The sequence below is a fragment of the Salvelinus alpinus genome, chromosome 17 (assembly GCF_045679555.1).
Source record: "Salvelinus alpinus chromosome 17, SLU_Salpinus.1, whole genome shotgun sequence".
Taxonomy (NCBI): Eukaryota; Metazoa; Chordata; class Actinopteri; order Salmoniformes; family Salmonidae; genus Salvelinus; species Salvelinus alpinus.
In genome coordinates this window covers 11,054,668-11,071,032 of record NC_092102.1, presented here as the reverse complement: position 1 = coordinate 11,071,032, position 16,365 = coordinate 11,054,668, and the positions used below count along the sequence as shown (strand labels likewise).

At 41.0% G+C, this 16,365-nt stretch overlaps 1 protein-coding gene across 3 annotated transcripts in view; it reads right to left on the bottom strand.

The window, feature by feature from the left end:
* Positions 1 to 16,365, bottom strand: part of LOC139542111 (TOX high mobility group box family member 2-like) — a 124,100-nt gene that overhangs the window by 35,337 nt on the left and 72,398 nt on the right. For all 3 annotated transcript variants that reach the window (XM_071347161.1, XM_071347162.1, XM_071347160.1), the window contains one exon: positions 6,346 to 6,606. In XM_071347161.1, the coding sequence (XP_071203262.1) occupies positions 6,346 to 6,606 (261 nt within the window). The remainder of the gene's footprint in view (positions 1 to 6,345; positions 6,607 to 16,365) is intronic.

The window sequence follows — 16,365 nt, the reverse complement described above, 5'->3', positions numbered from 1 at the left end:
TTATTGGCATATTAAACCAAGAAGAAAAGGGAGCTGTTTTCTCCCATACATGTTTGTGCTCATAAGCACGTACGTATGGCATAAACATGAACACGCCCAAATGCACGCACACACACGCCTCCGTCACCAGCCTCACACCAATTGTATCAATTAAAGCTGTATTTTCTATGAAAAATAGTAGCCAGATAATTTTCTGAACACTGCCAAATGTATAACGAAATAAATAAACACATAAATACTCTTGCACATGATGTACTACATTACTGTACATCTCCATGGCACCAGCTATATTCAGCTCACTAGTATGTTCAACACAGTGACTTAATAATCTTTTCATATGTACCAACAAATGGGAGTGATCATTCTACAGTGGTCCCTGCAGCGTACGCTCAAACCCGTGTGATTAGAACGCTTATTTCGAACGTCCACACTGTTTTCTCACAGAAACATTTTGCACAAACACAGTCCTTACAAAGTAATGTCCTGAATGTGACCAGTTTATTTTGGGATGTGTGAGGAACGACGCTGGAGACGAGAAGCAAGTACAGGGAGTGAACATTTAATGAAACACAGACAGGAACAGAATACAAGACAGCGTCTGGACAGGGGAAAACAAAACAACAAAAATGCTGACACGGGGAACAAACTGAGGAACAGACAGATATAGAGGGTCAATCAACAAAGTAAAGGAGTCCAGGTGTGTCCAATGAGCACTGATGTGCATAATGAATGGTGACAAGTGTGCGTAACGAAGGGCAGCCTGGCGCCCTTGAGCTCCAGAGAAGGGAGGCGGGAGCAGGCGTGACAGGTTGCAATGTTCAGACATTCACAGAAGTAGAGACAGCATACACTATCATCCAAACCGGAAAATGTAGGCTACATTAGTCCTAGGGTCATATTTAGATAACTCCCGGCTGTCAGGAACCACAATATGAATTAGCTAATAGCAATTACTATTTATAATTCATCACATCACGGGTGAGCTCAGCATTGATCGAAATAATTGAGTAAAACACTTCCTAGAAATCGAAAGTAATCCGACGATGCTAGTTTGTGCGTGCTGCCATGTTTATTTTTTCACGTCAACCAAAGAGGAGACGAGGAGTTTGGTCTGTTTACAGTATGCATGTTGAAGGGGGTGTGTCGTCTACGATCATCCTCTTCCCTTCATTCACCTCTGGACATTTAACTGCATGTTGAAGAGGGTGTGTCATCTACGATCATTCACTTCCCTTCATTCACCTCTGGACGTTTAACTTTCTCCTCATTATAACATATTTTGTCTGACAGACATTTACGTGACAACCAGAATGCATTGTGTAATGTCAACAAACATGGCACCACACATTGCTGGCAAATAGCTTAGCATAAGCTCATTATAATCAGTGGAACATTCAAAAAAATTATAAGTGTCCATTATAACCTTTGCAACAATCAGATTGCATTATTTGTCACCAGGACTTGAAAACGTGAATAAAACTGTAAATACACTGTGCTCCATACATAGAGTACCAGTCAAAAGTTTGGACACACCTACTCATTCAAGGGTGAAAATAACATATATGGAATCACGTAGTAACCAAAAAAGTGTTAACTTCTCATGGCTTCAGGGGCAGTATTGAGTAGCTTGGCTGAAAGGTACACAGAGGTGCCCATAGTAAACTGCCTGCTCCTCAGTCCCAGTTGCTAATATATGCATATTATTATTCGTATTGGATAGAAAGCACTCTGAAGTTTCTAAAACTGTTTGAATTATGTCTGTGAGTATAACAGAACTCATATAGCAGGCAAAAACCTGAGAAGTTCCACTTCCTGTTTGGATATTTTCTGGGGGTGCCAGATTTTCAACCAAGCTCTCATTGAAAATACAGAGAGATATGGATGGGTTTTCACTTCCTACGGCTTCCACTAGATGTCAACAGTCAATAGAACTTTGTCTGATGACTCTAATGAGAAGGGGGGCCGAAGGAGACAGGAATTAGTCACCACTGCCACGAGCTGACCATGCTTTCACCATGCACGTTCACATGAGGAGGACCTCCGTTCCACCGCTCATCTGAAGTCAATCTAATTCTCCGGTTGGAACGTTATTCAAGATGTATGTTAACAACATTCTAAAGATTGATTCAGTACATCGTTTGACATGTTTCTACTGACTGTTACGGAACTTTTGGACATTTCGTCACGTTATAGTGTACGCGCTTTGTGACTTTGGAATTGTTTACCAAACGCGCTAACCAAAGTAGATAATTGGACATAAATAACGGACATTATCGAACAAATCAAGCATTTATTGTGGACCTGGGATTCCTAGGACTGCATTCTGATGAAGTTCATCAAAGGTAAGGAAACATTTATCATGTATTTTCTGGTTTCTGTTGACTCCAAAATGGCGGCTAATTTTATTATATTTCTGAGCGTCGTCTCAGATTATTGCATGGGTTGCTTTTTCCGTAAAGTTTTTTTGAAATCTGACACAGTGGTTGCATTAAGGAGAGGTATATCTATAATTCCATGTGTATAACTTGTATTATCATCTACATTTATGATGAGTATTTCTGTTGAAACGATGTGGCTATGCAAAATCACTTGATGTTTTTGGAACTAGTGAATGTAACGCGCCAATGTAAACTCAGATTTTTTTATATAAATATGAACTTTATCAAACAAAACATACATGTATTGTGTAACATGAAGTCCTATGAGTGTCATCTGATGAAGATAATCAAAGGTTAGTGATTCATTTTATCTCTATTTCTGCTTTTTGTGACTGCTATATTTCGCTGGAAAAATGGCTGTGCTTATTGTGGTTTGGTGGTGACCTAACATAATCGTTTGTAGTGCTTTCGCTGAAAAGCATATTTGAAATCGGACACTTTGGTGGGATTAACAACAAGATTACCTTTAAAATGATATAAGACACATGTATGTTTGAGGAATTTTAATTATGAGATTTCTGTTGTTTGAATTTGGCGCCCTGCACTTTCACTGGCTGTTGTCATATCGATCCCGGTAGCTGGATGCAGCCATAAGAAGTTAAACAAATCAAAATATATTTTAGATTTTAGATTCTTCAAAGTAGCTACCCTTTGCCTTGATGACAGCTTTGCACACTCTTGGCATTCTCTCAACCAGCTTCACCTGGAATGCTTTTCCAACAGTCTTGAAGGAGTTCCCACATATGCTGAGCACTTGTTGGTTGCTTTTCCTTTACTCTGCGGTACAACTCATCCCAAACCATCTCAATTGGGTTGAGGTTGGGTGATTGTGGAGGCCAGGTGATCTGATGAGGCGCTTCATCACTCTCCTTCTAGGTCAAATAGCCCTTACACATCCTGGAGGTGTGTTGGGTCATTGTCCTGTTGAAAAACAAATGATAGTCCCACTAAGCACATTCCAGGTGACAACCTCATGAAGCAGGTTGAGAGAATGCTAAGAGTGTGCAAAGCTGTCATCAAGGCAAAGGGTGGCTACTTTGAAGAATCTCAAATATAAAATACATTTTAATTTGTTTCACACTTTTTTGGTTACTACATGATTCCATATGTGTTATTTTATAGTTTTGATGTCTTCACTATTATTCTACAATGTAGAAAATAGTAAAAAAATTAAGAAAAACCCTGGAATGAGTAGGTGTGTCCAAACCTTAGACTGGTACTGTACATACATACATTTTTATTTTTTTAAAAATTTTATTTCACCTTTATTTAACCAGGTAGGCTAGTTGAGAACAAGTTCTCATTTGCAACTGCGACCTGGCCAAGATAAAGCATAGCAGTGTGAACAGACAACACAGAGTTACACATGGAGTAAACAATAAACAAGTCAATAACATGGTAGAAAAAAAGAGAATCTATATACAATGTGTGCAAAAGGCATGAGGTAGGCAATAAATCGAATAATTACAATTTAGCAGATTAACACTGGAGTGATAAATCATCAGATGATCATGTGCAAGAAGAGATACTGGTGTGCAAAAGAGCAGAAAAGTAAATAAATAAAAGCAGTATGGGGGGTGAGGTAGGTAAATTGGGTGGGTAGTTTACAGATGGACTATGTACAGCTGCAGCGATCGGTTAGCTGCTCGGATAGCAGATTTTTAAAGTTGTTGAGGGAGATAAAAGTCTCCAACTTCAGAGATTTTTGCAATTCGTTCCAGTCGCAGGCAGCAGAGAACTGGAAGGAAAGGCGTCCAAATGAGGTTTTAGCTTTAGGGATGATCAGTGAGATACACCTGCTGGAGCGCGTGCTGCGGGTGGGTGTAGCCATCGTGACCAGTGAACTGAGATAAGGCGGCACTTTACCTAGCATAGCCTTGTAGATGACCTGGAGTCAGTGGGTCTGACGACGAACATGTAGCGAGGGCCAGCCGACTAGGGCATACAGGTCGCAGTGGTGGGTCGTATAAGGTGCTTTAGTAACAAAACGAATGGCACTGTGATAAACTGCATCCAGTTTGCTGAGTAGAGTGTTGGAAGCTATTTTGTAGATGACATCGCCGAAGTCGAGGATCGGTAGGATAGTCAGTTTTACTAGGGTAAGTTTGGCGGCGTGAGTGAAGGAGGCTTTGTTGCGGAATAGAAAGCCGATTCTTGATTTGATTTTGGATTGGAGATGTTTGATATGAGTCTGGAAGGAGAGTTTGCAGTCTAGCCAGACACCTAGGTACTTATAGATGTCCACATATTCTAGGTCGGAACCGTCCAGGGTGGTGATGCTAGTCGGGCGTGCGGGTGCAGGCAGCGAACGGTTGAAAAGCATGCATTTGGTTTTACTAGCGTTTAAGAGCAGTTGGAGGCCACGGAAGGAGTGTTGTATGGCATTGAAGCTCGTTTGGAGGTTAGATAGCACAGTGTCCAAGGAAGGGCCGGAAGTATATAGAATGGTGTCGTCTGCGTAGAGGTGGATCAGGGAATCGCCCGCAGCAAGAGCAACATCATTGATGTATACAGAGAAAAGAGTCGGCCCGAGAATTGAACCCTGTGGTACCCCCATAGAGACTGCCAGAGGACCGGACAACATGCCCTCCGATTTGACACGCTGAACTCTGTCTGCAAAGTAGTTGGTGAACCAGGCAAGGCAGTCATACATACTGTATGTTACAGTGGAAACGACAACACGATATCACGAAAACAAGGCACTTACTTTGATATGAATGCACACATGTCCAAAGTAATTATTTGTAAGGAAACAACAAGGAAGGTAATGCGAGCGCCTGCCAGAAAATATGCCAATTTGTGCAAGACTGCGCTAATGTCTGCATACTTGATCTGCGGAAACATTGGTGGAAGTGCTTGAGCTCTCCTCGAAGAGAGAAGTTTGTCCGGCTCAGTAAAGCCTCAAACATAAATTGTCCGCAACACTGAAATGGGATACTTCTATGTGAATTCATGAGGAGGCGGAACACACCTCAATTCAAACTGTTAAATAAATAAAACTTGTTAGAAAATAATTAGAAATTGACAGGTTGAAACATAGCCTATAGATAATTAGCAGGCAGCGCGTGTTAACTGTCCTATTGCGTAATAATCACATTTTAGAACAGTGAGTGCATTCTGACATCACGTGCATAAAACAACTCACGTTGGGGGCGACCGTTAGAGATATTTGGAACTCACATGTGAAAAGGTTAAGCCCAAGTCTGACTTTAAATGGCACACTCTCTGCCACACACATAAAATGTACTTTGATTCCGAAATCACACAAGACCTGATTAACCAAGGATAAATGCCACGGATACTCACATTAAAGCATGAATATTTATGACCCAGAAGTTATATTTGTGTCAGATGAAAGTATATAACGCTGAATTATTCACACGCGGGCCATTTATAATTCATCTCGTTCGATTCTATGATTAAAGGACTTGAATGTGTACGCCAGGGGTGTTTGCTCAGTGTGAACCATGTTTAACACATGAAATAGTCGCTTACTGGGGTTGGAATGGAGGTCCTCTGCATCATTTTGAAAGATAAAAGTAGCTGATAAGGGAGAACCCTTCTCTTTTCTCCTCCAAGACCCCCTTTTTTGTTTTACCAATCAGAGAGCAAATTAAACGTGTACTGCACAGCTCCTTGCTCTCTCTCTGTGCACTTTGATGGAGTCAAATATGTTTGAGTGTGGTGATTGAATAGCTATGAAGGAGTCTGTCACAAAAAGCAGAAGGTGTAAAAGCATAAACGGTGCATGTGTCTGCTGGGGTCTCCTTAGCTTTTGTTCCACACTCCTGCTAATTAAAACAAGTGTGTATCCCTGTTCTAAGACAATAACATGTAAAGCCACGCTGAAAATAACAAAAACATTGAATTGAATCCTAGGAGAAGTACTGTAACTGGTGAATCTTACCGAGTGCATATTATGCCCCGAGAGAAGATGGCTATCCTGGCCCAGCATATTGGACATCATGAGGGCAGCAGGCAGCTCTGGGTAGGAATAGGGGTTGAGCAGGCCATTGTGGGGCAGTGAGTGGAAGGTGTAGCCCGACTCGGGGTCCATGAGGTGAAGCAGAGAGGGGTCAGCGTGGTTGGGGGGTGTGATGGGGGGGATCTCGTAGTCTTCATCCCCTCCTCCTCCGCTGTTGTTTCCTCGGCCTTGACTGGAGTAGTTCTGAGAATGGGGACAAGATGACAGGACAGGTTTCAAGTTCAAGATTCACATTTTTTCGTTTATTTACCATTTGTGACGAACACATTGGAAATCTTGCTCACTGAAGATAAAAAGGAGTGAGATGGTAAGTGTGTAGACCATAGGAGTTGAGATATTGAAATCAAACATATCAGCAAATGCCATCAGACATGAAGCCACTAATTATGGTCATCTATTAGGAGATTAAACTATAATGAATTAACCTGAAAAGCAAACTGCATATGCTTAACTATGTAGCTAAACAGTAATATAGTGATCCTGGTTTAATCACCAACCCTGATGTGCTCAATTAGCTTTTAAAATCAATCCGATAGCATGTTGTAATGCAGAATGTAAAACTCTCGCTGCCTTGGGTGCCTCCGTGTCAGTCCAGAAAGCGAGATCATGTACACAGAAAGAAATGTGTTTGTGATGAAGAAACTCATTTCTGTTAATGGCTTATTAATGAAGAACCCAAACAAAGCTTTATTCATAGAACACTGAAAAAGGTCTATTCCTTTTAACTCATTGAATTTTAAATAGAAAATCCTCACAACATTCCTAAATGTTATGATTCATATTGGGATTTCAATCATATTCCTGAACTGAATTGGGTTGAGATGGAATTGACCAAATCCCCCTGACATAGTCTCTATGTTATGAGCTGTATCTAAGGTCAATAAATGACCTCTTCTCTCCCGACATCAGAACAAGGTGAAATACTTTCCTATGATTCTGAAAATGCAAATCAGGTGGTACAGGAGGAAGCCTCACTGTGGTATCTCCAAGGGCTATCTTGACATAATATTGTGCTGAGAAATATGGTTTTGCACTCTCAAAAGCACACCGAGGGTATTCACCAGGGAATGAAAAGCAATTTTGTCAGAGGCAATCTGATGCTGACTCCCTTTATAATGACTGGGGAAAATTAATCATCACAAGTAATATTCCAGTGTCAGCCATTCAAGAGCTTTTTAATAGAATTTGTATGATTCATGTCTCACGGTACACATCAAGCAGTCCGTTCTGCAACATTTCAGAAATCAATTCAATATCATCTTCGTGTAGGCTGTCATCTCGCCTGTCAGAGCAGCCATTTATCTTGCAAACAAATACTTTTAGCAAACAAATGGCAAGAAATACTGAGGAAAATCAGGCATGCTCCAACCGGCTATGTTGGTGCATGGAACCAAGATAAAACTCTCATAAAATAGAACATTGTAAGCAAAGAAAAAGAGACATAAACCTATGTTTTCGTTTTCCTTTCAATGGGAAATTGAGTTAAAAATACTGTGGGGGGGGGGGGGGTTCTTTCTGTTTTCATAATAACATACACTTTACATGAAGATTATCTTGGTGTGGATGTTCTTACAACACTATCGCCACTATTACTATATCCAACGTCAGGGAGAGCTTGTTTTCGCACATAACAGGTTATTATTAACCTACATTTATTTTCTACTTAGTCCATTGGAGCTGCACTTCTCATAAAACTATCAAGGGCAGCTGTGGCTATGTCTAATAAGTGAGATAAATATTGTATGTTCTTTTAATATACATCTTAGGATTTCTTGACAAGAGACAAATATGTAACTTGGCAAGCATTTTCAAGGAAGTCATTTGGGCAGACCATACCCTCAAATAACTGTCTACAGAACACCCTATACTCTATTCAGTTCTATTGGCCTCTGATTGTGTCTTCCAGTAGGCCTAGTTGGTATTGGAGGAATAATGTATGGTTTGTCAAAGCTTACTGTATATTTATTAAGACATTTTTATGACCATTTTCTATTTTCCTCATAGCCTATAGCACCAATGAGATATTTGTGCTGTTGTGTTGGTAAGACACTATGAAAAATTATTCTTACATGGAGTCACCACTTTCAAATGCTCAACAAAACTAGCTTTCCATGCATTTCATCTAGCTTTGATCCGAACAACATCATGTATTTCAGACAATTCCTTCTCCAAGATAAAACGTAACTAATGTAGGATGCATGTTCGAACGATTTGAATGCTGCGCGAGGTCCTTTCATGCCCTTGGGGATAAAATCTGGAACAAGGACATAACAAGTTTAATATTTTCAAACGCAGATAAATAATTCATACATCTACTGTCTTTCAGGTCATGGCGGCATGTGGATAAAACAAAAGGGTCAAAACTAAAAGTCAAATGTTGATTCAGCCTCACTCCACCACCTTCGCCCTCCCATGAAATTTAAGCAAATCTTTCCTATTTATGGAAAGAAAATGCTTGTAAAGCTCCGAGGACACTACATATCGCCCTCCTCTCTACAGTTCCATTGTACATGGTGGCTGTCCACATGAGATAATCTAATACGAGTGCTTATATGGATTAATGTCTATGTTGAATACTATCGGATAAACACACTAACGATAGTATTTGACAGCATACATTTACAGTAAACGCTCTGATTTGATATACTTGAATACTGCATTCCATTTGCTTAATCAAGCACCCTCTATCTTTACTAAAAATAGCATCTATTGAAGGCAGGTCCAGTAGCCATATGCCATGTCGAGAAAACAACAGATCGGCCTTGTTCTGGCGATGTGCAGCAGCTTGTGATGCATAAACAGAGATGTCAGCCATCTCTAGATAAGAGATAGATATAGGAAGAAGACACTTGGGTTAGGATAGGTTACTCAAACACAACACAACATTCTAGAAGTGCCAAATGCCAAAAAGAGCCTCTTGAGCAGAGAGAGGACAAATAAGACACCCATCAACTAATGGCGAGGACAAATGGCTGAAGGGTATTTCAGAACGATCGTCAAATAGATGAAGGACAGTGTGTTGAAGCACTTGACCTATCCACCATGCTCTGAAATGACAAGAAACTCCATTGGGGTGATGCATCAGTAGAACTAGCCAGTGGAGTACAATAGATGGCGATGAATAGCCCTCGATTGAAAAAGAGCAGAAGATAGATTTCAGAGCTGGCTGACTGACAGCCAGGTAGAACTGGGATAAGTGGATTGAAAAAGGGGCGGTTTTCTCCGTCCAATCCCGTCAGGACAGGTGGACTTGGGGGGGATGGGGACTGAGCTATCCTCCATCCTGCTCCCCCCACTGGCAATTCCCTCAAATATCACATCAAATAGATCTAATTTAGTTGGGTAAAAGACCCACTCCATTACAGCTGTGTGTGGCCTATTTGAGTTGAGCTTGAAATCAGACCAAAAACAACCCCAAAAATGAAATGTGAGGAAGCTGAAAAAGAAGCACACCATTAACTCTTTGTTAGTTCAGTTACAAATCTGGACATATTTGTGGGGTTAGTATTGTGGTGCACCACACTTCCCTATTTCATCCAATCATTATTGCTGAAATCACATGAATAAATAAAAGATGTCAGCCTGTAGTCACTCATCCCCCCAAGGGAATGTGGAAGCCCCGGTAATCACATATGGCACAATAGCCTAGCCATAATCCCCCTTTATTTTTATTTTTGTGATGTCATTCTCTTTAAGCCATGGCAAACGGGGGGAGGGGGGAGGAGGGAGGAGAGAAAAACAAATGGTGTGGATCCCTCATTGTTCTCTCTCTATGCCCTCATTCCAGTCAGGGTAATAAGAGAACATTGTGATTTACTGTCACTGAACCGCGAGGAGTGCATCAGAGAGAATCCACTGTGGCAGGGCCATTAAAATAGATTTAACTTCCCACAGTATTAGACCAGATGTCTACACTTCTATTATATTTCAATCAGGCATGACCTTGGTCTCCATATGATGAGAAAGATCACTGGGGAGGAGAGAGAGAGAGAGAGAGAGAGAGAGAGAGAGAGAGAGAGAGAGAGAGAGAGAGAGAGAGAGAGAGAGAGAGAGAGAGAGAGAGAGAGAGAGAGAGAGAGAGAGAGAGAGAGAGAGAGAGAGAGAGAGAGAGAGAGAGAGAGAGAGAGAGAGAGAGAGAGAGAGAGAGAGAGAGAGAGAGAGAGAGAGAGAGAGAGAGAGAATAAATCCATGGAAAACCAATAGAAATATCAAACTACTTAGTCCTCTCTAAATCCCTCTGCAGCAGTAGTGCATATAAAGCGGAGCCCAAAATAGATCCATGGTTTCAAGTTCTCTTAAAAGAGCGCATGAATCATTCAGTGTACTCTCACTGCTGATAAGTTCTGTTTTGGGGTGGTTTTAAGGTTTCAGCATTATGTACATTAAGTTGAGGAGCACCAAGTGGCTCACAGCCATAAGAGGGCCTTCTCTGAATAATCTTCATGCACTGTTCTCCAGACCTGGGTTCAAAATGTACTATTTTAAATAGTTTGCTTTAGCCTGCCTGGATTGCCTGATATTTTGCAACTAAGCTATTGGTTCCTTTGTGCCCGGTAAGCTCAATCAAGCCCAGCAAAAATGTTTTAAAAAGTATTTCTTAACCAAGGTCTACTGTACCGATGACTATTTTGTGGTAGGCCGTTATTGTAAATACGAATTTGTTCTTAATTTACTTGTCTAAATAAATAAAGGTAAAAAAAACAATTGGGATAGTCTCGTATCGGTCATGTTGTTTAGTCTAGTAGAACCTGAAATATGAAGAGACATCGTGAATAAAACTGGAACTTACTCATAGAGGTAATGGAGACCCTAAGCTTTTTTATTCTTGTATTTCTTCTCTTTCAGAAGCTGATGATAATTGGATTTAGTGGCTGACATAGACTGACCAAGATAGGACGTCCATAACAAATCCTCTCAGCATGGGTGTGGGCATCCTATTCCCTCAATGTTGTTTCAATGTTGTCTCAATGTTGTTTCAATGTCGAAGAATAATGTTTCACTAAGAAACACCGTCAGAATGTATACAGTTAATTTTCAACCAATATAACTAGATGATTAGGTTTTAATCTCAAAACTGAAGAAGGCACTGTGTGCCAAAACGTTGGTTAGGTTTACCCATTCAATTGTTGGGAGCATGCAGTGCATTCGGAAAGGATTGAGACCCCTTGACTTTTTACACATTTTGTTACGTTACAGCCTTATTCTAAAATGGAATAAGTTGTTTCCCCCCCAATCAATCTACACACAATACCCCATAATGACAAAGTATAATACATGTTTTTAGAAATGCTTTACATAAGTATTCAGACCTTTTACTCAGTACTTTACTTTGTTGAAGCACCTTTGGCAGCAATTCCTTTGGCAGCCTCGAGTCTTCTTGGGTATGACGCTACAAGCTTGGCACACATGTATTTGGGGAGTTTTCCCATTCTTCTCTACAAATCCCCTCAAGCTCTGTCAGGTTGGATGGGGAGCGTTGCTGCACAGCTATTTTCAGGTATCTCCAGAGATGTTCGATGGAGTTCAAGTCCAGGCTCTGGCTGGGCCACTCAAGGACATTCAGAGACTTGTCCCGAAGCCCCTGCTGCATTGTCTTGGTTGTGTGCTTAGGGTCGTTGTCCTGTTAGAAGGTGAACCTTTGCCCCAGTCTGAGCTCCTGAGATTTTCATCAAGGATCTCTCTGTACTTTGCTCCGTTCATCTTTCCCTTGATACTGACTACTCTCCCAGTCCTTGCCGCTGAAAAACATCCCCACAGCATGATGCTGCCACCATGCTTTACTGTAGGGATGGTGCCAGGTTTCCTCCAGATGTGACGCTTGGCATTCAGGCCAAATAGTTCAATCTTGGTTTCATCAGCAGAGAATCTTGTTTCTCATGGTCTGTGAGTCCTTTAGGTGCCTTTTGGCAAACTCCAAGCGGGCTGCCGTGTGCCTTTTACTGAGGAGTGGCTTCTGTCTGGCTACTCCACCATAAAGGCCTGATTGGTGGAGTGATGCAGAGATGGCTGTCCTTCTGGAAGGTTCTCCCATCTCCACAGAGGAACTCTGGAGCTCTGTCAGAGTGATCATTGGGTTCTGGGTCACCTCCCTGACCAAGGCCCTTCTTCCCCGTTTGGCCAGGCAGCCAGCTCTAGGAAGAGTCTTGGTGGTTCCAAACTTCATCAGTCTTAAATAGAAGGAGGCCACTGTGTACTTAGGGACCTTCAATGCTGCAGAAATGTTTTGGTACCCTTCCCCAGATCTGTGCCCCGACATAATCCTGTCTCAGAGCTCTACGGACAATTCTTCGACCTCATGGCTTGGTTTTTGCTCTGACATGCACTGTCAACTGTGGGACCTTATATAGACAGAGATGTGCCTTTCCAATCAATTTAATTTACCACAGGTGGACTCCAATCAAGTTGTAGAAACATCTCAAGGATGATCAATGGAAACAGGATACACCTCAGCTCAATTTTAGCAAAAATTTAGAAAAACCTGTTTTCGCTTTGACAATATGGGGTATTGTGTGTAGATTAATGAGGAAAAAAGCCCTTTAATCAGTTTTAGAATAAGGCTGTAACATAACAAAATGTGGAGAAAGGGAAGGGGTCTGAATAATTTCCGAATGCACTGTACATAGAGTGTTCGATTTTCCATAGAGTGTTCGATTTTCTTTCGCAACTATAACACATTTTTCTATGCATCGCACAGAGTTTTCTAGTTGGGCTTGAGAAAGAGATGTGCATCATGCTTTCCATGTAGAGTACATGGTTAGTAATCTACTCTGGCAACTTTTCGCATGACCAAAAAGGAATAATGATGAGAAGAGAACTATCCACTGAAAATGGAAGGGGAGTGTGTGTGTGTGCACTCGTGCATGTGCGTGTGTAAGTATCCCTGCGCACATACGGTATGTGTTTCTGTCTGTTGTACTCAGAGTATAATGGTACACCATTAAGTAACTTTGCCATCGCCCACATGTGTTGAGTGTGGTACCAGTGTGTTCTGAGGTGTCTTAGCTCTCTGATATCATTTTTAAAATATTATTCTAATGAAATGGCAGAGAGCAGGCCTCGAACCTTCGACCATCTAGCCCAAAGTCCAGTGCACTATCGACTGTGCCCGAAAAGCATGCTCGAGCTATTCCAGAGTCAATATCCATGCTTACAAACCCAGGGTCATTACATAATATCTTGTTATGGATAGGGGGCAGCATTTTCACATTTGGATGAAAAGCGTGCCCAGAGTAAACTGCCTGTTACTCAGTCCCAGTTGCGAATATATGCATATTATTTAGATTTGGATGGAAAACACTCTGACGTTTCTAAAACTCTTTGAATGATGCCTGTGAGTATAACAGAACTCATATGGCAGGCAAAAACCTGAGAAAAAATCCAACCAGGAAGTGGGAAATTTGAGGTTGGTAGTTTTTCAACTTATTCCCTATTGAAGATACAGTGGGATATGGGTCATGTTGCACTTCCTAAGGCTTCCACTAGATGTCAACAGTCTATTGAACCTTGTTTGATGCTTCTACTGTGAAGTGGGGCCGAATGAGAGGGGAATGAGTCAGAGGTCTGGCAGAATGCGTCAGAGGTCTGGCAGAATGCTTTGAGCTTGTGACGCTCGTTCATGTGAGAGCGAGCTCTGTTCCATTGCTTTTCTGAAGACAAAGGAATTCTCCGGTTGGAACATTATTGAAGATTTATGTTAAAAACATCCTAAAGATTGATTCTATACTTCGTTTGACATGTTTCTACGGACTGTAATATGACTTTTCGTCTGAACTTTCGCCTGGACCTGCCCGCGCGTCGTGAGTTTAGATTGTGTACTAAACGCGTGAACCAAAAGGAGTAATTTGGACATAAATTATGGACTTTATGGAACAAATCAAACATTTATTGTGGAACTGGGATTCCTGGGAGTGCATTCTGACGAAGATCATCAAAGGTAAGTGAATACTTATAATGCTATTTCTGACTTATGTTGACTCCAACATGCCGGATATCTTCTTGGGTTGTGTTGGTCTCTGAGCGCCGTACTCAGATTATTGCATGGTTTGCTTTTTCCGTAAAGTTTTTTTGAAATCTGACACAACGGTTGCATTAAGAAGAAATATATCTTTAAATCTGTGAATAACACTTGTATCTTTTATCAATGTCTATTATGAGTATTTCTGTGATTTGATGTGGCTCTGCGCAAATTCACGGGATGTTTTGGAGGCAAAGCCAAATGTAAACTGAGGATTTTTGATATAAATATGAACTTGATCGAACAAAACATACATGTATTGTGTAACATGTTGTCCCGGGAGTGTCATCTGATGAAGAATATCAAAGGTTAGTGATTCATTTTATCAATATTTCTGCTTTTTGTGACTCCTCTCTTTGGTTGGAAAATCGCTGTATGCTTTCTGTGACTAGTTGCTGACCTAACATAATGATATGTTCTGCTTTCGCCTAAAAGCTTTTTTTGAAATCGGACACTATGGTTGGATTAACGATAACTTTATCTTTAAAATGGTGTCTAATACTTGTTTGAGAAAATTGAATTATGAGATTTCTGTTGATTGAATTTGGCACCCTGCAATTTCATTGGCGAGGGGTTCCGCCAGTCCTAGACAGGATATATGAATTCATTTAAAAAAAAGTTATTCAAGTATAAATTACCAGTTACCATAGATTGCCATAGCTGACCTGTTAATTACCAAAATGACTGAAGATTCTAGCAACTTGTATGGGTCTACCTGGAGTGTAATGTGTGTGTGTTAGTATGAGAGAGAGAGAGAGAGAGAGAGAGAGAGAGAGAGAGAGAGAGAGAGAGAGAGAGAGAGAGAGAGAGAGAGAGAGAGAGAGAGAGACTTTAACCAACAGGTGAAGTTTCTATTCTAATCTAGACCATCAGCAACTGCTCCCCTGTGGTTGTGACTAAATCAATAGAGGCCCACGTTGTCTCCTCACATTCTCAACAACAAAAGAACCAAAGGCAGAAACACAAAGAAGCTAAAACTATCTAGTTCTTGAAGACCCTGGGTTTATTTCTACAGCAAGGCAGGGTCGGAACAAAAGTAAAAAAAACACGAGGTAACAGAGAGAAAAGTATTTCACTCTTGTTCTTTCTCTCCTTCTGCCTCTGGCTCTGCACACCAGACCTGGGTTCCAATACTATTTTAAATCATTTCAAATACTCATCTCTAAATACTCTAAAGTATAAAGGCTAAAGCAAATGTTCAAAGTATTTGAATGATTTCAAATAGTATTTGAACCCAGGTCTGCTCTCTGTTCAGTGACTGATAACAACATAGGGAGGAAGTTGTAAATCTCATCAGTTAAAACTCTATTGTAAATTAAACCCCAGTGGGATAAGGACTGTAAAAACAGAGAGGAGGGCGATGGCCACATAAACACACACCGGCTCCAGTCTGTAATGAACCAAACATATCACCCTCACTGCTGATTGACAGACCAATCCCAATCAAAGCATTTCCTGTCCGTCAAATTGGCCTGATCCCCAATCAGCCTGGTTATTTGGGGCACCACTAGACACTCAATGCGCTGAGCTTGAAAGAGGAAACTACACTACCCACAATCCCACAAGATAATTTCCTTTCCGTCACACTTGCCTGATGCCCAATCAGCCTGATTATTCGGGGTACCACCGGACTCATAACGCGCTGGATGGACGCAGGCTAGATAAAGACTTGAATGGGACACTACACTACTACACTACCCATGATGCCACACAGAATATGGTGGCCATGTTTGTTGATGTTAACACACAATGCATACTAAATTTTCTTTACATGTATGTATAGCAATGAACATTCTTGCACTTGGAGATGAGTGCTTGTGAACAATGTGCATTCAATGACAGATTGAAAACATCAAATGATAGATGTTATGCTTTGTGGTAAGGAATATATAAATCAGCATAATTGAAAGAGCTTATAAAACTCTTAT